This window comes from Scatophagus argus, chromosome 3 (assembly GCF_020382885.2).
Source record: "Scatophagus argus isolate fScaArg1 chromosome 3, fScaArg1.pri, whole genome shotgun sequence".
Taxonomy (NCBI): domain Eukaryota; kingdom Metazoa; phylum Chordata; class Actinopteri; family Scatophagidae; genus Scatophagus; species Scatophagus argus.
Window position 1 is genome coordinate 8881081 of NC_058495.1, and position 27412 is coordinate 8908492.

The 27412-nt window shown below is 42.1% G+C and overlaps 1 protein-coding gene across 1 annotated transcript in view; it reads left to right on the top strand.

Annotated features, from left to right (window-relative positions):
• Positions 1 to 24327, top strand: part of gli1 (GLI family zinc finger 1) — a 49779-nt gene extending 25452 nt beyond the window's left edge. Inside the window, exons 2-13 of the mRNA XM_046383232.1 lie at positions 11788 to 11897; positions 13927 to 14144; positions 15089 to 15190; positions 15290 to 15488; positions 16099 to 16267; positions 16475 to 16582; positions 16955 to 17095; positions 17222 to 17371; positions 18121 to 18285; positions 18654 to 18896; positions 19083 to 19386; positions 19516 to 24327. Of these exons, the coding sequence (XP_046239188.1) occupies positions 11827 to 11897; positions 13927 to 14144; positions 15089 to 15190; positions 15290 to 15488; positions 16099 to 16267; positions 16475 to 16582; positions 16955 to 17095; positions 17222 to 17371; positions 18121 to 18285; positions 18654 to 18896; positions 19083 to 19386; positions 19516 to 22088 (4443 nt within the window). The 5' untranslated portion in view covers positions 11788 to 11826 and the 3' untranslated portion in view covers positions 22089 to 24327. The remainder of the gene's footprint in view (positions 1 to 11787; positions 11898 to 13926; positions 14145 to 15088; positions 15191 to 15289; positions 15489 to 16098; positions 16268 to 16474; positions 16583 to 16954; positions 17096 to 17221; positions 17372 to 18120; positions 18286 to 18653; positions 18897 to 19082; positions 19387 to 19515) is intronic.
• The last annotated feature ends 3085 nt before the right edge of the window (positions 24328 to 27412 follow it).

A 27412-nucleotide genomic window follows, 5' to 3' on the forward strand; every position in this document is an offset into this window, starting at 1 on the left:
GTCACTAAGTATAATGTACATGCTTATGTTTACACAGCATGAGTGAATGAAGAACTAATTGGAATTGAATTGGATTGACCAATCAAAGCCTAGCTCTTTGCGCTGCTATAATGACAGGATTTAAAAGTATTTAAATTATTCATTACATTTAGTTTTGGCGACACGTGCAAACAGTTTTTCACTTGTCAGTTTAGGTATGATGCTTACTGTTCCGACAAACAAGTAGAAGTCCTGCAGACTGTCTAGTGGCACGTATGCTCCAGCCTTCAGTTTGCTCATTCAGTGCTTTTTCACAGTCAGGGTTTGTCCTCCATCCTTTTGTTTTTGTGAATGTCTAATAGTGTGCACTAAATGAGTGGTGGAAGACTCCTCTACAAGTGGCTGTTCAGAAGAATCAAAGGAAAAGTTCGGGTGACAGTTCTGAGGTCAGGCTGAAATCTTGTTTATTGGCTGATGTGTGGTGCCCGCACATCAGTGAAGTACAATGTGACAAAGCTTGTGAAGACTTTCTTTATGTGTGAGGTCTCCCACAAATGCAAAACAAAAATACGAAAATCTTGTAAAATGTGTTCCCAACTTCAGGACTGATTTCACAATCCATTTAAATGAAATGCTGTTTAGATTGTTGAAATTCCTCATATGTTTTTGATCTCACAAGTTTGTTATTTTTTCTTTTTGCTTGCAAAGCCTAAAATATGGCTATAATAAGGGGACTTTTAATTGTCTGTGTGAATGTGCGTGAGGATCAGTTTTTGTGCATGTGTGTTTTAAGCTCTTCAGCCCCTTCCAATTCGCAGCCAGCTGAGTAGCTGATTTGTTGCCTTTTAGTTATGTTAATGCCACTTAATTACAGCCCTGGTGGGAACTTAAGACACTCTCTCTCTCACTCTCTCTCTCTCTCTCTCTCTCTCACACACACACACACACACACACACACACACACACACACCAACAATCACCTTGCTTGTGTAGATGTGCAATTTGTGATCAAGAAACCTATTGTTACATGATCTTTTAGCTCTTGACAGCCCCTTCTCTCTCTCTCTCCCTCTGTCTCTCTTTCTGCAGCATGCGTCTTTTTGTTTCACACTGTAATAATCAGTTCTACAGATATCACAGCTGCTGATTGGCACAGCCCCCAGCATTGTGGCGTCAGTCAGTCCTGGGATCTCAAAGATGTAACTTTCTGTGTGTATCTGCATGGGTGTGTGTGTTTATGCATGTGTGTGTTGTCTGCGTTTGTTTAGTTTATAGGCTCTCCGCGGCAGCCATGACTCGTCTCTTCCTGACAGCATGTGAGCCTGCTGCCCTCTCAGAACCGGGCCAAGCCTTTCATTCGTTCAAGGAAAGTGTGTGTGTGTGTGTGTGTCCTCCTCAGTCACATGCTAAGCCCCAAACATCAGCTCAGGGATCCCAGCCAATTAAAAGCTGATGCAGGCCCGGATGCCTTGCCCCTACCAACATCTGGGTATTAAACTAAACTCCTGCGTTACGTTAGTTATGAAGTCAGCAGCTCTGAGAAGGACCACACAGGAGAAGTGCACATTTTATTTGTCATTGATCCAAATAGTTGCTCAGTAATTTGTTCACTGTGTAAATTGATGAGATTGTTGACGTAAATGAGAAGCAGAGCGAAAAAGAAGAGTATCATTTCCATACCAACAGATTTGTCAGCAGTCATCAGTCATCATTTCTAGTTTTCTGCACATTAGTAGACACACGTGTTGTGGACTGAGACAAACTGGAGCAAATTCGTTGTGAAGGAGAGCATGTGTTGTTTCACATGTTAGAGTTTTCTTTTATCTTTCTTTTTTGGATGCAAAGGCTCAAACAAAATAAGAGTAAAAATGAAGAGGCAGCTGCAAAGTTGTTCTCGAAGAGAGGAAGAGGAGAAGACAGGAGCAAATCAAGGGCAGGAGATGTTTGTATGAGGGAGAGGAGGCAAGTTGAGGAAAAGGACAAAAGTGAAAGTTAAGACATGACAGTATAATACTATGACCCTTATCAAGGGTGTACACACACGCAGACGCACACAGGCGTGCATGCTTCGCCATACAAATGAGAAGCGATGAAGACAAGTCACAACGTGTGTGTTCAGCTGCTGGGACAAATTTAAATATAGTTTACATGCTGAGGACAGACAGCAAGATTTAAAACAAAGTGAAACAAGCAAACAAAAAAACAGACTGGTTTGCTACTTAAAACAATATGATTTGTTTGTCATGTTTGTGATATGCATTCGATGTGGATGATCTGGACAAAGTATATAATGTCACAGTCTGTTTAATTGCAATCACAATCGACAATCTAAACTACAGTCTTTTTTAAATCAATTTCAAATGCCCTGTAGATCATTGCCAGACAGGAAACAACCATTTTCACCTTTAAAACGCAATATTGCATTAAAGCTCTTATTTGACACAAGCTCATCATTATTATTTTCATATTATTATTATGATATTATTATATTTCACCCAAGGAAGCCACACCACGATTCTTCCGGTCATCATAGCCATCTCTTGGTTATTTGAAGTTTGGAAACCAAAATAAGAGAACATTGAATACGATCTCCACAACTCACCTGAACAGTAGATTGTGGACTCCTTAGGGATTGATCTAAAATTTTCAGATGACCCACCTCTAAAGGTTCAAACAGCACACACTTCATTTACTCAGTGACAATCAGTGAAGTGTATAAATGTACACATATTGACCGGCTGGGTACAACAGGTTGATCCTCCCTGTAAATGGCCTGACACCAATCGTCTCTTCTTTGTGTGAATTTTTTCAACAGTGGAGCGGGCTTCTTTTAAATATACTGTATATTTTCAATTACATCATTTAGTTAGAAATAAAGTACTGAAAAATATAAGTTTAGCACCAGTTCCAAAACCCACGCTAATGTATTGGTACCTCTAGCAAAAAGTCTGTTTTTGCACAAAACAGTGACCGTATTTCGCACTAGAGTTGACGGGTGTCTTCTCCATCGGGCAGTTTGGCTGAACTTTTACCTTTTAGTTAGTCTGTCTGCTGTACCGTATATATTCACCTGCCAGTCTTTCATTAACCATTCATGCCTTTCTGAGGTTAACCTTACCTTTAATTCCACACATCAGTGCATCATCGTCCTTCCTTTCTATCCTTAATGCTGTCCTCTACATGCATAGCAAAGACCTTTCAGACCCTGAAACAAAAGCCCAGTCAGCTAACTCCACGTGGCTTTCTCTTTATTAATCCTGCCTCATCTTTCAGTTGTGTGGCTGTGTTGTCTGTGTCATATTTCTCCTTATTTCCTTTCTGTGAGAGGTTCTCAGAACTGTGGCCTGTGTGTTCAAGTAGTGGCCTGCAGGCCCCATCAGCTGCTGTCGCCATTTGGAGGGACCGAGCAGCGGTTTAACCCATACACCCATGCAAACGCACACACACGCGCAAATACACATAAACACATACACACACACAGAAAAATAACACAGCTTCACATCGCAAACTCTCTGTCCATGTGCCTCTTTCTTTTTCTGTCTTGCTCTCAGCCACACACATGCATTGGTTACACCACACACACACACACACACTCTCTCCTCCTCCATCCCCTGGAGCCCCTCTGTCTCTGTTTCCTCTGTCTCTTCTCCCTCACAAGTTTTCCACCTCCTCTCTCTGCTGCCTCACTTCCAGCTGTGTTATACAGCTAAGGAATATAAGTAGCAACAGGCTGGCTATAAATATCGCCTGCCCACCCATGACTGTTAGGATTATTATTTTTCTTATAATCACTGTGGTCTTTCTATAAACCGAACAGATTATTATCTGGTTTTTGTTCTTTGGACCAGTGTGTAGCCGACAGCTCCAGTAAATTTCTGCAGTGAACATGCTCCCACTGCTGTGTCAGGGAGATGATTGACTGGAGAAGGCCTTGATTTGTACTTGAACTGCCACAGTGACAGCATAGCCTCAGCAGTGGACAAAAGCCAAGATGAAAAATGACGTAGAGTTGCAGAAAGGATGGGAGGGAAAAAAAACAACAAGCATTTGGATGACTTTCAGAGCTGGTAATGGCGAAGAGGAGTGCTTAGCTCAATTTACAATGACAAAGCACAGTTCTGTTTTTTTGGAAAATGGGGGTTGGGCTCCTAGTTGTTTATAGATGGAGCATTTTGGTCTACATCTGCAAGCCAGCTGTGTGAATCAACCTCTTCTCATCTGCTTTATCCATCCATCCTTCTCTCCTTTTTTCTTCCCTTCTTTTTCCTCTGCTTCTCCTCCTTAAAAGGAGTTCAAAGAAATATTTGTGGTTGGGGCATTACCTACCTGATACACAGGGGCAAAAGTTATGCAGAAGAAGTAGAGGAAGAAGATGAGGACAAGAGACAAAAGTTCAATGTTAGTTGGCGGACAGAGAGGGGAGAAAGGTGTGTCGGGTGGAGGGGGGAGGAAGGTAAAGAGTGAGAGAGAGAGAGAGAGAGAGAGAGAGAGGAGAGGAGAGGAGAGGAGAGGAGCAGGGGTACAGGAAACCACAGGTATGTGCAGGATGGTGGGTGGGTGGCCCACAGAGAGGACAGAGAAAAAGTGGGATTGTGGAGGAGTGAAGGAACAGCGAGTTACCCTGGAAATAAGGAGGAAATCTGTTGGTGTCTCCTTGCCTGTCCTCTTGGTAGAGTTGTTGGTTGAAATCCCTGAATTGACAGACATCTAACTGCCTTCAAGAAAGTGAAGCTGCTTAACGGCCAGCAGCACAAAACTGTGCTTGTGCAGGCAAATGAAAACAAGGAGAGGTGAACCACTCCTAATCTTAAAACAAACGCTATTAGTTCACTGACTGATCAAGCCAACAGTTACAAAACTGCTAAAACAGTAATCATGACTGTGCAGTCAAGGTAGTATGTTTCCACACGTGACTACAAGGCAGTCCATTAGGGTAGTATACTTTCTGCATCAAAAGGGGTTGTTTGTGAGTGTATTCAGCCAATAATTGACATTTTTATACTCTTCCCATACTTCTTTCCTTTGCAACTTTTAACTTGTTGAATGAGAATATGGCTTTCAGTTTTCCTAAACCTGAGATAAAAAGTTCACTAAAGGCTCATGGGGTGCTGATATCTGCTCAGTCTGAGAGCAGATACTCTTTTCTACTGCGCTTGGTTTAGCTCGGCTCCTCTAGTGCACTGATGTCTGTCATCAGTCACTCCGGCTGTGTAGCAACAAGGGATCAACGTTTCATTCTGCCATTTCGACAAGGTGAGAACCCCAGCAGTGAGACATCAGCACCACAGCTTCCTCAGCCCACAATTCACAGCGTAGGGATACGTGAGGTGTGAATTAGTGGGGTTGAAACCTGGGCTGTGGTGTTGACTGTATTAAACCACAATGCTAATCTTGTAAACTTTACATTAGGGCTTCAGGGATTTTTCTTTCTCATCATAGCCTTTAAATGACAAGCTTTAATTCTTCCCCTTTTGAACCAGAGATCTTCAGTAGTATTTCTGTCATGTGTGGGAGATTCAACCACAGTAGTTACTTTTTCCAGCTGCCTAACTTTGACGCAAACATTTTCAGGGGTGTCAGGGGGTGCACGTGTCATTAATATTCATCTCATCTAATCTATTTTAATTATAGCGATTTTATTTCTCTTTGTTTTCTCTTTATTGCCAATCAAATTGCATGGATAACATGGCAGGTAAAAAGTTTACTGAAGTTATACGATATCACAGCAGTATATGTCTTTTTTTTCCGATAGTGTACAGCTAAGCTGATTTTCCCTGCAATGACAGACAATAGTAAACTACAGTTTTGTTTTGGTTTGGGCTAAAGTCCTGCACTTATTTGCATGTTTGTCCCTGTTGTGTATGATAGAGACAGTCAGTTTCTGACTTTAAGATAGATTAGAAAATAAGAAGCAAAGAAACAGCCAAAAAAGAAAAAACAAATTTTATAGACACCAAGATGGCATAGTTTGTCAGTGAATGTAACTGTAATATATTTACTGGAATTGCTTATTAGGGCAAAAAGCTTTCTATAATTCTAACATGATTTGATGAGATCATCGCAATAGCACTGAAAGTCAAGATCATATTGAAGCAGAGTACATGATGATTATTTTTATTGGGTATCTTTTGAAAATGTCAGTTTTGACTTCACAGGAGTTACGGCTGGTTAAACTCTTTGAGTAGTTGTTAAAGTAGATCTGACATTAATCTTCTCTGCAGCAGGTCAGTGAGTAGGGCTTATTGTACGTTACAGTGATGTCTCCGGCCCTGTGGCCTTTCGGTGGTCACACCATTGGCCCCCATCACATTACAGCAGCTGCGAGGAATTCAGAGAGTCTGGGTAAAAGGGGTAAAAAACACAGGGGACGGTGGGTGGGGGAGAAAGGCAGGGAAGGAGCAGAGGCTGTGTTGGGTGGAAGGGTTACAAAAACAAAGCCAGAATTTAAAAACAAAGTTTACCACTAAAGAAAAACAACAGAGCTAGCAGAAGTCGGTGGACAAGAGAAGACAGAAAGAAAGAAAGAAAGAAAGAAAGAAAGAAAGAAAGAAAGAAAGAAAGAAAGAGCAAAAAATGAAAAAGAAAATGAGGTAGAATCTGGACTGTGGTTGGCCGAGGGCCCGCGTCCCACCTTCGCTCACCCTCCCTCCCTCACTCAGTCTCCAGCCCTAACACAACAGAATCCCCCACAAGCCCAGCCACATCAGGAACGGCTGGCTACATTATAGCTGCCATTATCGTCTCTCAAGTCATAACAGCCAGAGAACACCCACCTCGACTGCTGCTCCGCCAGGAGGGGGAGGGGCAAGGGAGAGGCAGCAACAGCAGGAATGAGCTGAGAAGGGGGAGGGGGGGTGAGGCAGCAGGGGAGAAGAGAGAGAGAGAGAGAGAACAGGAGATAGCTAGAGATAGAGATACACAGCACTGCAAAAAGGCAGAGAGAGGAGGGAAGTAGGGAACGAGGGGGAGGGTGGGGGTGAAAGACAAAATACAAGACAAAATACTCTCAGATGGGTGTTTACACTGCAGATGTGTGCTGAGTTTCATTTTGGCTGTTTTGTGTGGTATTAGATTATCAAGCAAACACACAAATGAGAACACACACATGAGCACACATACCGCACAGCCACATTCCCAAGTGAGGAGAGGAGAAATGAGGTTAAGAGGAGAGGGCCTGTCATTAAATGCTGCTTCTTACGTTGGCTGGGGGTGGGGACATGTGTGAGCCCCAGTTTAGTGTTACACCCAAGAGCAGAGGAGTGTAGAAGCTGAGTGGAGCAGGGCCGGGTCAGGCCTTTGTCTGACACGACCAGTGACCTGTGGAAATGTCTGTCCTCCTTGGAGACTCTCTCAGAGGGAGGGGACTGACGCTTTATGGGAATGTCACAAATGGCCAAATCGTGCAAGACTAAACAATGTTTCTCTTTGTATACACACAAATACAGACAATCACCTGAGAACTGAAGTTTGTGCGACAAACACACTAAAGGCCTTTACAAAAAAAAAGTCACCAAGTACAGTGGAAGCCCTGCAACAACTGTAAAGCTATGTTATGGATTTGCTGAGTAATGCTTAAGATAATATTACACTTTAATGTCATCAGAAAGCGCTGAAATACCTCTAAAACGAACATACTTGCTGCTCGGCTGTGTTCCTATCATGTTTGAAATGAAATGCAAGGTGGCTCAGTGAAAGCGTAAATATTCCCTTACTTAGTGGAAAGTTACGCTCATTAGCAATATAACACACCAAGGCTCACTTCAACAGGTTTTGCTACCGCAGCCTGCTTTGTCTGGTATGGCCGGCAGCTCATGGTGGCAAATGTGAGCTAATCTTTAACAAGATTGGATAGATTTTGTTGTATGACACTCATTTCACTGACTTAATGGCTCTTTGCTACTTGCAAAAGTGTCATGGCTAGCAAAAGCAAGCCGTGACGCCGTGTTTTAGCATTTATGTAGTCCTGTAATCGTCACTGTGAGTTATGTAAATCAACATACCTATATCACTGATTATTTGAAGTGAGCTGACTGCTGCCACTGTGGCTGCAAGTGACAGTTATGGTATGACAGTGATCCTAAAACATGGTGCAAATGGTGTACATCTAGCTGAAGTTTGCTAACATCAGCCAACATGAGCCACTGTAATTGACCAAGTGAGACTATAGCAACAGAACTTCTGAATGAGTTGCATTTTATTGCTTGAATCCAATTTGTAAGATGAAAAATAGAAATCTGTTAGATCTTCTTCTGAATGCCGGAATGCCGTGGTTAGGTCTCTGTCAGTGAATGAGTAATAGTTCATTAGGGTTACAAAACCATGTTTTATTTATTGGTGGTAAGCTGTGTTGGTTTGGTGAGTAAGTAGGTAAGCCGAGATGGAAATTTATTTGGCTAGTCCACAGTCAGGACTCCTTGGGCTTGTTTAAAAATATCCACTGAGTGAAGCTCAGCTAATATCATCCATCAACTTCAAGCAGTGACTTTAAAAAGACATGCGTGAGTTTGTGTCTCTTTTATTTTTTACAGCATCCCAAATCTATGCTTTGAAAAGTGTCCCGTTTCCCTTGATTGGTGATAGTGTAGCGTTCACTTTGGAGATGGATCTAGAGATGTCTGGCTTTTAGGTGTGGTTTATTTGTGTGAGGTGGTGATGTTGCAGGGTTGTGAGCCTGTAGTGTTTGAATGGAGAGGTTTTGGGTGTAGAAAGTGCCTGGACATCCTGTCCTCATCCTCTACGCTTGGTTCCTGCCCAGCTCGCTGTGCCGCAGTGGAGCAGACTTGTTTGGTCAGCCGTTTGATTTATGGCCTTGGGGTTTTTAATATGCTTCAGCCCCATCCCTCTAAAAACCCAGCACCACAAAATTACACCAGGGAGCGAACTCTCTGAGAGTTTCTCACAAAATATTGACCTGAAATAGCACAATGCCACGACACCTGTGTCAGCACTGTGTATATATGGAATCATTCATCTATACATACTTATATGCTGTCCAAAATTACATTCATACCTACATGCATGTACTCATACTGTAGACAGTATGCATATAAATAGATACCTTTTGCACATTTATTCCTAGGTTTTGTTGTTGTAGTGACCAATGGCAGTGCTGTCAGGTAAAGACTGTTTTTAACTTGAATGTCATGGGAGTCAAGTTTTACCCTGCGCTTCAAATCACAACTGACTTTTTAAACATTTCAACCACACTATAAACAATCTCTAACATTAATGAAGTGCTGTCGGTGCCTCAACATATTTAAAGAAAATGTCATGCCTCAGTTGCGATGAGCAGATTTTGTAGTGAAAATAGATTAATTGTGTTAGTGGATGTTGTGCAAATATGTTCAGTAACAACTGTTTTGTAACCTGGCAGAGTGGTTCATTAGAAACATTTCCTTATTATATTGATAGAAAATGGCAATAAATGTGATTTCTAGAAGACTTAGTAAACATTTACTTATTCTATGTTTGCCCTTACTTTACAGTAATTCACTGGATAAGATGCTAAGCCAGGTACCACGCAAATGAATTACATAACACACATTTGTGTGCACACATGGAGTTATGACACCAACACTCACACACTCCCTCACTTTTTTTTCTCTAAAGAATTCCTGCTTGCTAAAGACCAGGTGGTCTGATACATTATTCAGTCCCACGCTGAGATCCATCACCGTTTAAACTCTCACACACACAGACACACGCACAGACACATGCGCACACACAGACTCTCACACAAACACACACGTTGCACTGCAAATACACTTATCTCCAAAAGCCCCATACACACCTGCCACTGGGCTTACACAGTGCAGACTTCTTTGGAATATTCAGCCACACTCTTTTTTTCACACACACACACACACACACACACACGTTCTCTGTAGACATGGTGGCCACTGGATTATTATGCTACCCTCTGACGTGACTGACAGGTGCCTCAGTATGTGTATGTGTGTGTCAGGCTGTCTGGCGACCCCCTTCTCGCTATTTATTAGTCCTGGACAGCTGAGGTGCTCAGCGAGATCTCTATTTAGCACTTCCGGCTAATTATCTTACACACATCCAACGGCAGCGCTGAATATGTGCAATTAGCCCCGGACCGCCCACATCATTTAGCCACTTGCTAACTTTGCGTACCAAATCCCCCTGGTGGCTTGTGGGCTTAAATAGGTCCCTGCTGTCCTTTTAACACTTGTGCTCATACATAACAGGCCTGGCAACCTGTTACCCTCAGACCGCAGATCGTTCATCTGCACTGGACAGGAGCTTTCCCAGTTTGGGTTTAACACATGAACAGCATCACTGTGATTTTTTAATTCCACAAGCATGGCAGTAATTTAATTGAAATGTTAAAGAACATGGTGTTAGAGGGTCAAGTTTGTAAACTCTCCCTAAAATCAATGAATACGTTTATTATTGTGTTTTTGAAATATATCAGTGCAGACACATTCAAAAGGAAAGAAAATACAGACACACTGACACAAGCATTTTAGTGGCTAAGAAATTTATCAGCGCATTATTTTGTCTATTTCTGTTGCACTTCTATGTGCGTATGGATTAACATTAAAAATAAATAAGTAATGTCTATTTACAAACAAATGATCAACACCTATTCACTTTTCTCCATTTGTTGTAACTATGGCATCAGCAAGTACACAAATTTTTTGGCCCTAATTACATCCACAACCAGAGCCCGCAGTCTCACCTATTAGTACCTGCACTGATATGGTCAGATGTAATGAGCAGGTGCTTGTTCCCCCAATCTCTCAGCTAGATTTACTTAACACATGTGCTCTTGGTGAAAGATGCCATCTCAATATGGTTAAGTACAAAAGGCTACTTTGTTTCTTCTTTTTTTTTTCTCTGTGTTGCTACCGTTCCTTAACTTTTTGTCTTTTAAGCTTGAAAGCAAAACCCAGCCTTTCCTCTTCTGTATGTCTTTTCTACACTGATGTCTACTTTCCAGGATGGAAAGGTGCGGCAGGTTTTCAGCAATCTGTCAGCAGTGTTTGAGGTGCACGACTCTGTTTGGAGAAGGGAGATTAGAGCCAAGCCCACTGTTTGTGTCATCGGGTTTTGTCTAATCTGTAGGAGTGTGTCAGGGCACACTGGTACCATCACATGACCTGTTTTTAAAGTCTCTGTAATGTATATGATTCCAGAGCTGAGAGTTCCTTTACATCATTTGAAGTTGCCATTTAGAGGATATTAATTAATTGACATTAATTAATTTAATTTTATATCTTCATGAAATGCATGGATGTCATGTTTCATTCATCCAACTATATGCTTATATTTCTATAAATGGGGCATTGCAGAAAGGCAACTCATGGCTGTCTCTTTGTCCAGATCAACAGTTGGTCATCATTGTATCTTTGCTGTGCTTTTACTTTTGATGGTTGGCAAAATTGGACTTCTAACCTTCTGTACTTTATCATTTTGAATGTAGGATTGTTAACAATATATTTTAACAATGTTTAATGTTATTTCTTCTGTGGTTTTTCCATCTCCACTATTACTTAAGTAATGGATATAGTACTTTGTAGCGGCTCTGTTTAAAATAAGTATGACTCAAGTGAGAGCTTGTTTTGCCCTTGCCCAACTGCTTTGCTTGGTTTGTCTTGGGTCTGTTATTAACATCCTACATACTCTTTTTTTTTTTTTTTTTTTTGTTTTTCCAACCACAATTGTTTTTGTCTATTTGGCTTTTCTTTCTGATGTACTTTAGTTTATGTTGGTTGGGTTTGTTTGGTTTTCCTCTGTTCACCCTCACCTCCTCACTGTGTCCTTGTCTTTGTGTGTCAGGTCCACGGTGTAAGGGGAGCAGTTGGTCTCGGAGCTCCAATGCCAGTGGACATGCAGCCACACCAGGGGCTGTATCACTACGAGACCTCACCCAGCCAGCCCTCCAGAGGGTAAGACATCAGTTAGCATGATCTGTGTCCTCGGTCAATATGCTGTCTGCAATTTAACTTTTTTTTTTTCATGGTGATTCCTCAATGCTGAGCTGTTTAACATAAGAAAAATATAAGGAATATTTCTATAATTTGAAAAATAAGCTTTCTTTTTTTTCAAGCCTGAGATAAAGAGACTGACACCACTCTCATATCTGAATCCTAAAAACAGAGCTCGGCTGAGGACAGTGTTTAGCCTAGCTTAGCAGTAAAAGGGAAGCGGAGGGAAAACGAGCCTTGCTCTACTCTAACTTCAGAAATATGCTTGTTCTTGTTCAGTTTTAAACTGACATGCTGCATTCTGTTTGTTTAATCTAGACTAAAACAAAAATGTTTAAAAGACATTTATATTCACAGGGGGAGTTTTGTGTTGAGTCAAACCAGTGCTGGATTTTTGAGGATGATGCCTTTGTGGATGTTTGAGTCAAAAGAATGAAATAACAGTACACTGACCAGTATCATTCTTCTTTTTATGTATTATCACATAACATATATAAACACTTTACACTGAGGTTGATATCAGTCATTTCACTTTATTATCTGAAAGAAATCAAATATTTTATTTTATTAACAAACAACCAGAAATCACAGCATTACCTCTCTAGAAAGCAGGGATGATACTCTGAGAGGCTCAGTAACTGTTACTGTACTATTACAATCACACAGATATTCTGAGGATGCAGAAGCCCAGGTCTCGCTGCAATTGTTATGGACACAGTGCTAGCTCAGCCCATCACTCCTCCCCCTCTCCTCCCTCTCCCCCCCTCCCTTCCTTATGCCACCCAGGTTGCGGGTAGACTCGGCCTCTCTCTGACAGCTGCTAATTACAGGCTGACCAGGCCCCGCTGCGCTCTGCATGACTGCCTCGCGCCCCGCTCAGGTTACCCAGAGCGAGGGAGAGACAGAGAAAGATGGAGAGAAAGGTGGCTGTTCAGGACAGAGAAAGACAGAGGAGTGCAGGGAGGAGGAGGGAGAAAGGAAGAGGAGATGGAAAGTGACAGAAGAAGAGAGAGACAGAGAAAGACAGAGGGAAACAGAGAAGCAGAACAGAAGGGATGAATGGGAGAAGAGAAAGGGGTGAGAACGGGAGGGAGGTAGATTTGGGGTGAACCGGCACAGTGGATTAGAGAGGACAGATTAAGCTCCTGTGTGGAATACACATTGTGGTGAAAGAATTAAAGAACTGAAAGGACGACTTAGGAGAAGGTGGACAGATGAAGTCTGCCCCATTAGGAAAGGAGTGACAGGGATAGAGAGAAAGTGAAAGGGGACAGGACAGACAGATTTTGAACTAACCAGTGAGACAGAAGAAGAAAGGTCAGAGAAAACATTGAAATTCATGAGAAGACTGGAAAGTTCCAGTGAAGCTTCCCTTCATTAGTTTGGTAGGGGAAAACCCAAATGACTAAGTTTCCACAGTGTTTACCAATATAGGGGCTATACCCCATCTAGTGGTGGGAAAGAGACATCACAAGAGACTGGAGTAGAGATGAGCTTCTGGAATTCAACTCTTGAGACAGTGCGACTGGTTTTGGAGATCAGTCTCTTGCTCAAGTGAACTTAGGCAGAGATGGCTGGCTGTGATAGCAGCCACTAGTTCACACACATATAGTATATATTTGGCATTTATTTCTAATTTGATTCTTCATTTATTCATTTTTGTAGTTAATTTGAGATAGCCGTTTATTTATGCATTTCTTCTTTCCGTCATTCACAACTCTATGGTAAGCTGCCTGTAGAATTTGTATTTTCTTCCATGAGAAAGAAATTTATAGAAAGGACACAGTGTTGGGAGTCACTGAGAGGCAGATATCACAATTACAGGACAAAACAGATGTGCGTATGATTTGCACATTTGTAGCTACACATGATCAAAAATACTATTCTACTATCTTGACTGGTCACGTCATGACTTTCTTTATGGCCATGTTTCACATTAATCTAAGATTGTTTGTCATAATTCGTAACTGTCTTTCTTTGATATTTGCAGACTAGTCCCATCTGACCAGTCGCCCTACAGTGATGTATCCTCACTGCGTGCCCCGCTCCTCAACGGCCCTCCTCAGGACTGCCGCACTATGTATAATCCCATGACTCCTAGTATGGCTCATGGCTCAGGACCAGGACAGGGGATTGGCCACTGCATGGATCAATATATGAGGCCCCCACACAGTATGATGGGCCACAGGGGCATGCCGCTCACAGAGGGTGAGTCAGAGTATCTTTTACATGCCTTTAATCTCACAGCTGCTACTCATTTGGACTTGAAGATATCTGGGAGACTGAGTAAGATTTGTACGATAGGAAAGCTCTACAGTCAACAGAAAGCTGGTTGTCTTGCAAATGTGTCTGTTACTCTGCACCAATTTACTAATTTAATTACACAGTTAAAAATGAAATGAAAAATAGGACCTGTAAACACAGAGGATCTTGAAAATCTAAATAAGAATACCGAACTTAATAAGAGGGGAGCAGATGCTGGATGATTACTGCTACAGTGTAGCTTTTATATAATAATGGAAACGCAGAATTGGGTCTGGAGTGACTTGAAATTAGCTACTTGTGTATGGAGCCAAATCAGGGACAAAAAAATTGAAAATAGATCATTTACGGTATTCAAAAGAATTTCAGAACTCAATAAAAATTATTTTAAAACTGAATACTTGAACTGATTTTTAGTTCAACTACAAAGTTGTATTTTTCAAAATTCAAAATCAAAATTTCAATTTTCAAGTTCAAATCTTTTTTTTTCAAGTTAATGAAACTTTTGGCCCCGATTTGGCTCCATTCACGTGTGGATGCTGATGCATGGTGTTGCAATCCCTTTGTGTCAGTTCTACTAAAGAGGAAAGAGCCTAGACTATTAAACCTCCCAGGACAGCCAAATGTCACTGTTTCTCACTGGCATTTCAGAAAAGTTTTGTGCTTTTTGCAGCTGTGCTTAAAACTACAAATGACATAGTTGTCCTGTGTCAAACATCAAGTGGCTATCCTTTGCCCCAGACAGCAGGTCAACATGATGTGTTGGGATCTTAAATATGTGCGCATTGGCTACCCAAAATCCCTGTCTACATCACAAGCTTAAAAAGTGTCAATGTGGATCCTCACAGTCTTATGTTTCACTTTTTCTATCTGCCATTAATAACTAACAGGTGGCAATAGCACCCCCTACTGTAACCAGAACAACATGATGTCCTCTCATCACAACTTCTGCCAGATTCAGCCTGCCTCTGATCAGATTGGCTCAGGCGATGGTAAGTTAATACTGCCAATACACTTATGACTCAAAATGTCTCAAAGATTTCACATCATCAAAGCTAACCCTCCTCTTCTTGTCCTCTGTTCCCATGTAGGCTCGAGGTTCTCCACTCCCCGTTCGATGTTGAAGCTGAGTAAAAAGAGAGCTTTGTCTATCTCTCCTCTGTCGGATGCCAGTGTAGACCTTCAGACAGTGATCCGGACTTCACCCAACTCCCTGGTGGCCTTTGTCAATTCTCGGTGCAACCCCAACGGTGCCAGTTCTTATGGCCATCTCTCTGTGAGCGCCATGAGGTCAGCTATTTCTCTGTTCTATGCTGAGCAAAAGAAATGCATTTAAAAGCAAGCAACTACTACAGAATTTAGGTGAGGTGAGATATATTCAAGGTATTGGATTTGAAGTATCTGCTCATTTTAAAATAACCTTACAAAAGGCATTGTTCAACGTCAAGGTATGAAGCTTCTCTCCCCTCACTTGGCTATATTACCACACCAGTATTTAACATTTATCTTCTACTTTCAAACACCATCTGCTCTGAGTGTGAGGTAAATACATCCCTCCCACACAGATGGTTAAAAACAGACAGCAAATGTATGGGAACCACAATAAAAAAACTTTTTCAGCAGTTCCTGCTCTTGTTTCTCAGTAAACAGGGTATTTAGACACAGGTAGACACAGAAACAATAAGAAAATAATAGAAGTGAGAAAAAGTTGGCAAAAGTTGCATATTCCACTATTAAAAGAAAACAAGAATAACAAATATTTATCTGCCCATAATACATGTCTGTGCTCGGCAATGTATTTTATTACAGCAAACTGTCCACTGTCCACTAGCTCATCAGTTCCATCAACTTTTATACTGCCAGAGTTGACATATTGCTGTCTTTTTCTGTTACTCCACAGCCCCTCACTCAGCTATTCCAGCAATATAAACTGCCAGTCCAGGCAGCAAGGATCCATGTATGGAGGAGGCGGGGGGCCACCTTTGGGTGGACATACACCAGGTCCATGCCAAGCTTCCCGCTTGCCTGCCCACAATCCTCGACTCCATGCCCCACCCAAGCATGGACATGTAAGGCGGCTCTCTCACTCACTTTGCAAAGCAATCAGAGCAATTAAATGACAGCACACCCTCTGCTTCTGACAGCTGGGGTATAGGGGAACAGGTAGTAAAAGCAGGTCTAAGATAGGGATAATTAAAGTCTGTGTTCATCGTCCAAATGTGAATGACTTTAAGAGACAAAGACAGAGGTAATATGGTCTGTGTTTTATTTTGCAGCTGAAGACAGAGCCAGGACTGGGGGGTGTAATGGATGGTATGAATGTGAAGAGCCTGGAGGAGAGGTCAGAGGGAGATGTAGCCAGTCCCTCTTCCACTGGCACTCAGGTACAGTTTTGGTATTTGTCAAATATACATGCAGTAATACAAACACATTTAACTCTGCGAAATGGAGTCAAGAGCTTTGAAACTAATTGTTCTTAGTAAATATATTTGACTAATATATTGCATGTTGTGACGGCATACCAGTCACAGCATGCAATATAGTACTTTTTCAGCTTTTGCTGTCTGTTATGTAGTTGCAGTTAGCAAAGAATCTCCTTCATATCAGCAGAACGTGCCTGGTTGATATCTGATCATATAGGGCAAATGCAGTGCTTTATGTGACTTTAAGGTATAAGCACAAAAGCAAGCAAAAATTCATATATGTTTGCACGCTGTTTTCTTAAACTTGTGGTCTGTTCCCATACATTTCATCAGGACCCTCTACTGGGTCTACTGGATGGCAGAGATGACTTGGACAAGGAGGATGGAAAGCCTGAACAAGAGGCCATATATGAAACCAACTGCCACTGGGAGAGCTGCAACAAGGAATTTGACACACAAGACCAGCTAGTTCATGTAAGAGATATATCATCTGATAGATACTGCAGTATGGAGAGATAAAAAACTTGAAAAATAAAAAGCAGTTACAGTATACCAGTTTGACTCTCAGTGGATCTCTATATTTATCTCTTTACGCAACAGCACATTAACAATGAACACATCCATGGAGAAAAGAAGGAGTTTGTGTGTCACTGGCAGGAGTGCTCTCGAGAACAGAGGCCTTTCAAAGCCCAGTATATGCTGGTAGTTCATATGCGCAGACACACAGGAGAGAAGCCACACAAGTGCACTGTAAGTTTATCTTTAGTCTCTGTCTTTGTACTTCCTTTCTCTCTGTTTCTACCTCTGCTTTGATTTTTGTCTCTATCATCTAGAAAACTACAAGCACTAAACAGCCATTTATGTTGCCATATTTTGTTGCCTTATTTTATCTATCATCCGGTGTTATCATGACTTTCTGCAACAGAAAATTCTGTATAAAGACAGCAGGTAATATTCAGCTGCTTCTGTCAGTGATTAGTTGCACATACATTTTTTGACATTGTTGATATTTTCGTTGAGCATTGAGCATTGACCTTAAAAAATACTGCCAATGTAGCTTCACTCTCGGGTGGCAAGGTCTGAGGTGTCTATCCTCTATACTGTTGCTATTATATACTTGCTAGGCAGTCCTGTAGAGTCTCTTTTTCTTCCTTTGAAGAACATGATAATACCTGTGTTTTCATTTCAATGTGAAATTCATTAAGAAAAGGCTTTCAGGGGTCACAAAACTCGCTCAAATCATTTCTGCAAGAATAGAAACAAGATGATAATTCTTTATAAAGCTCTATCAGCCACATTGAATGTACTGTAGCTCAAATACAGTACACCTATAAGACCATAACGCCTGTAAGCAAAACTTCCAGAGACGTGTTATTTCTGTTATAGTTCATTAATTTAGACTATTGGAAGTTCTGTTGTTACTGTTATAAACTGTTACACATACATACATATATATATATATAAATATAAATATATATATATATATATTTCTGCTTTAGTTCGAAGGGTGTAATAAGGCCTACTCTCGTTTGGAGAATTTGAAGACCCACTTGCGCTCTCACACTGGAGAGAAACCATACGTGTGTGAACATGAAGGCTGCAACAAGGCCTTTTCCAATGCTTCAGACCGAGCCAAGCACCAGAACCGAACTCACTCCAATGAGGTACTGTAGTGCACACTACTGAAAATTGTGTAATCTAGAAAACAAGAAACTGTGCAAGTAGTTCGAACAATACTTTGACAGCTAAATTTATTTGCTGCCTTGGTGATACATTGATACTTTAGTAAACTAAACATTATTTTTCCAATAATCTTACCAGTTATTTTCTCCTGATAAAATATCTTATCTGGAGAACTGTGACCTTTGTTTTCTCAAGATAAATCAACCAGTTATCGAGAGAAATGATAAATGAAATAATAACTTGTGATCTTGAGATAACAGCATTGTAAAAATAATTCAGGTTGTTCTTAGCTTCTGTAGATGTGCAAAACTGTGTACACTAAAACAAAATTTTGTGTGCTCTCTTACAGAAACCGTATGTATGCAAGATCCCTGGCTGCACTAAGCGCTACACAGATCCAAGTTCTTTGCGTAAACATGTGAAAACGGTGCATGGCCCTGAAGCCCACATCACCAAAAAGCATCGTGGTGACACAGGACCACGACCTCCAGGTTCAGCTATGACTCCTGGAGGCCAGAGCTCTGAACTGCTGCTGGAGAAAGAGGAGACACGCAGGGAGGACTGCAAACTGTTGGCTCCAGATACAGCTCTAGTGAGTGATAAATTGTATCCCTGCAAGATATTTATGTGAGAAAATAACAAAGGTTACACTGTTGAAAGCATCTCATACAAATCTTTTTGCCCATTAGGTGCGAATGATATATGTTTAATATTTCTGAAATTTGAATAGGGTTGTCAGTTGTTTAAGTGATCCATTATAATACATAACTTCCTTTAGAAATCCCAGCCGAGTCCTGGTGGTCAGTCTTCCTGCAGTAGCGAACGTTCTCCACTGGGGAGTGCCAACAACAATGACAGTGGGGTGGAGATGAACCTGAATGCAGCAGGCAGTCTGGAGGATCTCACGGCACTGGAGGACGGAGTTGCAGGTGGAGGAGGAGGGGAGCCAGGAAGTGTAGGAGGAACAATGGGAATGTCAGCACAGGCTTTGAAGAGGCTTGAGAACCTGAAGATTGACAAGCTGAAGCAAATCCGCAGGCCAACACCTCCTGCCCGCTGCACCAAGCTACCTGCACTTCCTGGTATGTTCTATGGTTAAATAAACAAACAATATCCAGAACTCTGGGCCTATTGCATGAACTGTGTTATTTCAACCCAGCAGACATAAAGGATTCAGGAACTGTTTCATATTTTTGATTTGATTGTTTCAGGTCCAGGGGAGAATATGGGAATGTGTGCACCTTCTCCACTCCTCTCAAATCGACGAGTTATGGAGCTGTCCAGTCATGATTTAGGAGGTGGTACATCGATTGGTTGTTCTTCTAATGACAGGAGAGGAAGCGGCACCAGCAGCTTAAGCTCAGCATATACTGTCAGCCGTCGGTCCTCCATGGTGTCACCTTACCTGTCCAGCAGGCGCTCCAGTGACGTCTCACAAATGGGAGGAACAGCAGGTGGAGGATGTCATCTCCTCGGCCCAGAGTCGAGTGGAGCAGATCCCCTCTCTCCGGAGACCAATCGCAGAGGGGCTCCATGTCCTGGAGGAGGAGGATTGCCTGGTCTTCCTAATTTAACACCTGCACAGCAATACAGCCTAAAGGCCAAATATGCTGCAGCAACTGGTGGGCCACCTCCCACTCCATTACCCAATATGGAACAGACAAGTACGTCAGGCAGAAGAGGAGGTATTTTGAATGAATACCAGGGGCAACCTCTGCCTCCTTTCCTTCAACAATGTGGTCCACGTAGGCACAGTGCCAACACAGAGTATGGCACTGGTGTTATCTACCCTCACCAGGCTCCTGGTAACAATAGCAGACGGGCCAGTGACCCCGTTCGATCAGCAGCAGACCCACAAGCTCTCCCTAAGCGCTTCAATAGCCTTAATAATGTATCCATGATGGGCCGAAGAAATGCGCTACAACACCGCGGTTCTGACACCAGTCTTGCCCGCCACATGTACTCCCCTCGGCCACCTAGCATCACAGAGAATGTAATGATGGAGGCTATGGGCATGGAGCCCCACCTTGCTCCTGTTGAGGCCAGGGATCGTTCCTTGATGATGCCCCCTGGAGAGAGAAGCTTCATTGGATACCAGCAACAGCATCAGACTGTTGGAGGAGTTGGGGGTGTAGGTCCTCTTTCAAACCAACTGTCCCCAAGCCATGATTCTCTGAGCTGCCCTGACCAGGCTTACATGCAGGGGCACTACCAAAACCAGGGCAGTGAAGTCACTTCCAGGGCTGGTGGAAATTCAGTAGGGCAAGCAAGGCCTATTCACTCAGAGGGCATGTCGAATACTCTTCTCCAACAGGCCGAGTACAGTATGAGCACCTGCCAGCTCAGTCCTTCAGGTCCCCACTACCCTAGCATTGGCCAGGGTGGTGACGCTGGGGGCCCTTGGAGTGATACCCACAGCCAAATCCAAACTTCCAGTCATGCTCTCCAGAACCCGCGAGGAATGCAGTATTCAGATCCTAGCCTGCGATCTCAACAGACACAGGGCCACTACAGCAATCAGCCAGGCCTCTACACCAGTCCTGATGGAACCCACAAACTCAACATTAAGCCTGAGCAGCAGTTCCACCCTGGGATGGGTGGTGGTGATGCTTGTCAAAGTGCTAAGCTCCAACAGCAGCGGATGCTTCTCCAGCAGACTCAAGGTTACCCACAACAGACAGGCCAGGTCATGATGAGAAACTCTAACAATCCCAGCTGTGACTTTCAGGGGCAAAACCAGAACTCCTTCTCTAGCGGAGGGGGCTTGAGCTTGGGCTGTGCTGGTACTTCACTTTCAGATGGGCAGAGATCAGAAACCCCCATGATGCAGGTGAAGGAGATGATGGTGAGGAACTATGTACAGTCCCAGCAAGCACTCATGTGGGAGCAGCAACAAGAACAGCAGCAGCAGAGCGGAATAAAACCTCCTCCGCTGTCTGATAACGTGGATATGGCTGGCCAGGCAGCAATGATGCAGCACAGTCCACAGCACCAAAACCAGAATCTTTACTCCAACCAGGCCTATCCGTCCTATTCCAACCAGAACATGGTCATGAGCCCTCCAGCCCACAGCCGAGCATCTAGCTCTGTGGCAGCTAAAGATCAGCAGCTGACCGGTCTCCAAGGCTCATGTTATGGCCAGGAGATGGTGGTCCCTAGGCCTCCTCAGGGACGGAAACCTCTCAGCCGTCAGAACAGCATGTCACAGGTAGGAGGAGTCTACTTGGGCAGCCCACCCCACCTCAGTCCAGTCCACTCCACTTCCAGCCCCAGGCGAGGGGTCCGGCTTCCTCCAGTTCAGCATCCACAGCTCCCACAAAATGAAATGTTCTCTCCTTCGGATAACAACAACATGTACTACTCAGGTCAGATAAACATGGATATGGAGAAACACATGGACCCCCAGAATGGACCTTGTCTCAACCAGCAGCACAGTATGGGGTCCAACCTGGACCCAGCTGGTGGCTCAAAGTCTGCCCCCTTGGGTCCCTTTCCCGAATCTGGCCCCATCTCCAACGCCTTAGAAAACCTGGATCTGGATAATGCCCGCATAGACTTCACCTCCATCATTGATGATGCTGAGTCTTCCTCGTTCAGCCCAGTCAACAATCCACTTCAGAGTCAACCAGGGTCTTCCTCCCAGGCCTCATCCCGCCTCACCACCCCCCAGACCTCTGTCAGCCTAGCTGCAGGCTCTGGCCTGTCCAACATGGCAGTGGGTGACATGACGTCTATGCTTACCTCACTGGCTGGGGAAAATAAATACCTGAACACACTGTCTTAGAAGACGACTTTGGGCCATCAAGTAACAATCAAGTACAGGCCTCAGCCAGTTTTTACCAGTTCTCTGATTAAACTGAGAACCCATATAGAAATGTATGTAGCTCGGTATCCAGAGATTTCCAGCCTGGAGGTTTAAACACTTCAAGTCCTGTAGCTTATAGTGATTTTCCTTGGTACATTGCAAGAAACCCAAAATAGGATAATATAGGCCTTTTAATTTATCATTTCATATACTGAATAATTAGTATGAACTGTATTACACACCCCACTCACCATTAGCCTTTATTGATAAACCTAACATATTGACCCTGACTCCTATTCAAGCCAGGGGTCTGTCACTATAAGTGTATGTTGTAATGTGTTTCAGTGGTAAATTGAGATTAAGCTACTAGTGTGATCCCATCACAGGCTTCAAAATTGATTCTCCACCCAAAATCTTAAAACCAAAGGTGCCTGATCAACCCCCCTCACTGTATTCTGCCTTTGCTGCATTGGTACTTGGTATTTTTCTGTGCCTTACTATAAAAATATGCCTGATATGAAACTGATACTGAACTTTTTCCAAACAGGCATTCCAGTCATGTAGGGCTGTGGCCACAGTGGAGCAGAGAAGGATGGATGTAAATAAGTTTTATATACATTTATATTATGTTGTGTATATGACAATGAATCAGTGGATAAATCATCCCCTGTCTTGTGATGGATTGTTTCGATTCTGAAAGCCAGTGTTCAGACAGGAGTTTGTAAGATGGTTGTTGGAAGGGCTGAGTGAAGACAAAGACGTACTTTTAGTGATGGAGAAATAATTTCTCGGTGCTACTAAATATTAATCTGTATTGCTAGGGATTTCTTACTTGTCATGAACAACAAACTCTTTATAGTGGCATATCAGTATTTCCACACATGCACAAATGCAGTCACACATGCATATTGCCTACTCATAGACACTCAGGACTTGTTGGTGTTTGAATCTTTGGTGTTCCAATTGCATGTGTTTTGTAATTGCCTTTCCAGATAGAGAGTTTGCACTTCACATGTTTACTGTAAGTGTTCTTAAAGCAGCTGTGTACTTTTTTTTCAGTGGTGTTTATAACTGTAAATCAGGAAGGGCCTCGATCTTAGGTACATACATGGGGGATAATGAATAAAGCCCGAATACAATATGTGTGCAAAAATCCCCTCTACATTACGCTTTGTCTGACATATTAAAACTTAATGCCTTCGCTCAACATTAACCCAGCCTATGCTTTGTACATGACTCAGCTGAGGATGACAGCTATGTTGAATGAAACCAGACTCAGTTGGTAATATCAGTGTCAGTAATATATTTGAACAATTAAGGTACATTTACAGTACAGTGTTGCTGCACTTTGGCTCTAATCCCAAAGAGGAGTTGTTTAGACAAATCTGGATTACTAATTTAGGGCAGGAGATCAAGATGTGACAAATGCATTACTCAGTACCACTGTATTAAAATACATGTTGCTCTGTGCACACTGAGGTACTTTTGTGTAACTGTTGAGCTGAATCTTACAGAAGAAGGCTGCCGCTCTTGGTAGGAGAACTGATTTTACACTGTGGCTTTGCACTGACTACAGCACTGTGTGGAAAGGTCTCTGTCTCTGAGGACTATTCAGATGAACCTCATTTTGATAGCAATGAAGAATCATCACAGTATTTTTTTAATAGTCATTCAAGAACACATCTGAGCACAGCTAGACCCACTAAGGCCACATTTAAGTATAGCCGAAGCGTTTTATGTGACTTTTCAGAATATTTACTAAGTATTAGCAGGAATGAACATTTCTTCATTTTGTAAAAAGTGTACAACCTACCAAAGACACCTTAAAATGACTGAGAAAAAGATGCACAAATTATTACAAATTAACACAACACTAACACTAGAGATAAGGGCATGAACTTTGACTGATAGTGCTGTTCTTTAGAATGTATGAGATGTTTTGTATAAAAGTATCTTTTTATATTAATGATCTTTATGGATGTTGCCTTCTCTCTGTGTGTGCGTGTGTTATTTTTTTATAACTGTCATCCTTCATTCTGACTTTTTTGCTGGCAAAAGAATATCACCTTTAGCAACGGAAAGCTATAATAGTATAGCATTAACTATAATAGACAAAAGCCAAGTGTTATATTTTGTGTACAATTTTCTACATTTTTATACAAATGTGCTATATTTTACCGGTTTATGAATAAACTTGTTCAGTGGGATGGATACAGAATATTTGTCAAGCTTTTCTTTTAATGTCTCTTGTTGTTAAATGACGTTGCTTTGCCTTTTTTTTTACAGCGCTCTCAGATAACTGCTCAGATGCCGCAAGGCTCATGTTATATCACTGTAGTTTTAGGAAGAGGAGTCGAAGATCCATAAAATATGGGCATAATCCACTGGATGACATTTGTCTCTGTGCCTGGGGGATTAATGCAATGCCTCCTTTCCTCCAATAGAGAGCAGCACAGCCTGAGATCAAGCCTTGATAGCCAACAGCATTTCTCTTTTATTCCACACAAATGATGCCCCTTTGGCGTAACTTGAATGCTACACACTTAATGCTGTCTATCATTTCTGTAAGCAGATAATCTATAGGCTACATAATGTGACCCAACACCATGTTACACTTTTTTTTTTATTGAATTATTGAATGTCTAACAAGCTGACCAAGCAGAGCATATTTATCCTACATCATCCTTGTCCTAATTGAAAAACTCTATGTTATGAATGTGATTTAGACCTGCCTGTCACGGCAGCCTAGTATGAGCTATGCTAATCGGCTAGGCTGCTACAGTAAGTGGGCCTAAGTGAATTAGCATTAAAAATGGCTGTTCTTGGTGACATCAGTGCCTGGACAGGCTCTCTGTGGTCAGTGGGGACTGGCACTGTGGGCTGCTGAATGCAGCAAGAAAGAACACAAAGCTTGCTCATAAAATTATCAATTATTATCAACATGACATCTCTACTTCAAAAGACAAGGAAACTTTGGACATGAAATGAAAAAGCTGATACCCATGATACAATGACATATGCATATACAGTCAGTGGTTTCATAGATACTATACACCAGTACTCAGTCTCTCTGGCTTGTGACTGCAAAATGAAGTCATGACTATTTATGATCTCACATCACAGGACATGGTGATGTGGAAGGGTATGAGCAGTGTAATCAAAGGCAGAGAAATAAACCTAATTTAGTGGTCCAGAACTATTTTTTGTCCCTCCCCTCCACTCGGCCACCTTGTGACCCCTCAGATTTATTTTGAGACTCGATGAAATAGGCTATGCCTCCGCCATGTTGACATTCACTCTTATGTACATTTAGGTTACTTAAACTATATGACAACAACGCAAAACTGTTAACCTAATTATAAATAGTCAGAACTTAATTAAAACTGGATAATTTCACCATGGCTGCTACAAATATTTTGTTTTCTTGTTCTACCAGCCAGTTGCCCTTTTAATATTGACCTTTCACTTCTTCTGTTGAGTTGCATTAAATGGCGGTAACCACATCAACAGCATTACATCTACTATGTGCAAATAAACGATGTCTACCTTGTCTGTTATTTTTTTGTCACTTTATATAACACCTCGTTGAGTGCTTATGCTGTCATTATTCTGCTGTGACTGCTGATCTTAGAATATGATCTACATTAACTTTTCGCTGTAATGTTTTTAAAACGGTACGGCCACCATTACTTTTTACAGTGTTGGCTCATTTTGGTTGAGGGGCCCCAGTGTGCTGGGACTATATTGGCATTGTGGTGTTGTGGCATGGCACAGTAGACTCACAGCAGCCACTAGCTACAGCCTGGCAGGGATGCTGAAGTTGACTCATTTGCTCCAAGGCAAGGGGAAGTTCTCCTGACGGATTACTGATTTGCAGTCTGGCATATCCGCATTTGTTATTTGAAACAATAGCTGAATCTCCATCACAGGGTCAAATAGGGTGTTTGCAGGAAGGGCACTCGATAGAAAATAATACCATTTTACAATTCGCAATTTTATAGCTACATGTCGAATACTTACATTTGTGAAAATACTGGTGCCAGAAACAGATTACAGGTACATCACAAATCTGTACAACATTTAACATCGTATTTATTCATCATCAGAGATAGATAATGATTTATAAAAGAAATTAGTCATGGAAATATTGAATAGCACTGCTATATGTGTTTAATGTTTGGACAGTAACTCAACTCCTTATTTCACACGGTTAATTTTCAGATCTAAAGCATGGTGACCTTCACTGGCTCCTTTCTTCAAAATGGACACTTTGAAAACATTGTCTTGTCTCCTGCCTCAGGCCAAAGTAATTGTTGTGCACAACGACCATAGCTTCTTACTCACAAAATGTGTCTGTGTGTGTGTGTGTGTGTGTGTGTGTGTGTGTGTGTGAGAGAGAGAGAGAGAGAGAGAGAGAGAGAGAGAGAGATGTGTATTCCTGCCTGTAGTTGTGGGGACAAAAATCTGTTTACGCGGTCACATTGTGAGGACCCGCCTCACTTATGGGGACAAAATGTAAGTCCCCACAATGTAAATCATTAAATGTTAGGGTGAAGACTTGCTTTAATGTTAGGTTGAGGTTAAGGTTAAGGTAAGTAATGTTTATTGTTATGGTTAGGTGGTGGTTAAGCCTCCAGGAAAAGAATGTTAATCTATGCAATGTGCCCAAAAGTGATGGAAACATGGCTGTGTGTGAGTGTGTGTGTGTATGTTTTTAAACTATATACTTCAACAGGTTTGCGTTAGACTCTTGTATAAAAACTTAGATGGCACTAATGCAGAGAAACTGTGTTTGCAACTTTCTCCAATTTAATCTTATCTTTTCTGAAGAGTTACAAATGGAAATGCCAAAATAAGAACTGAGTTTTTCAAATGCAAAAAAGTGGGCAGCATAATGACTTTTCTCTTTTCTTGTCTTGCCATTCAGAGGGAGGCTTTTCTTTTCCTTTGTCACTTAGGTTGGCATATAATTAACTCCTGCTTAATATGCTGTTTAAGGGCTCTCCTCCCCATGCAAGAAGCTTTGAACCTATAGACCACAGCCAGGGACAAAACCCCAGTGGGACTGCTTCCTTCATGCTCCTGTGTGTGTGTGTGTGTGTGTGTGTGTGTGTGTGTGTGTGTGAGTAGAGGTAGCTGTTTTAACAAGACAGTAGAAAGTTCACACTATGCCAGGACAGCACTGCCATGTCCTTATTTTACACACAACTAGAAAACCACAATAGTAATGTGCACAAACAGTCAGTGTACCGATCTTAGTCATAGGCGATCAGTACGGTAATAACATGAATATACCCTTCAAA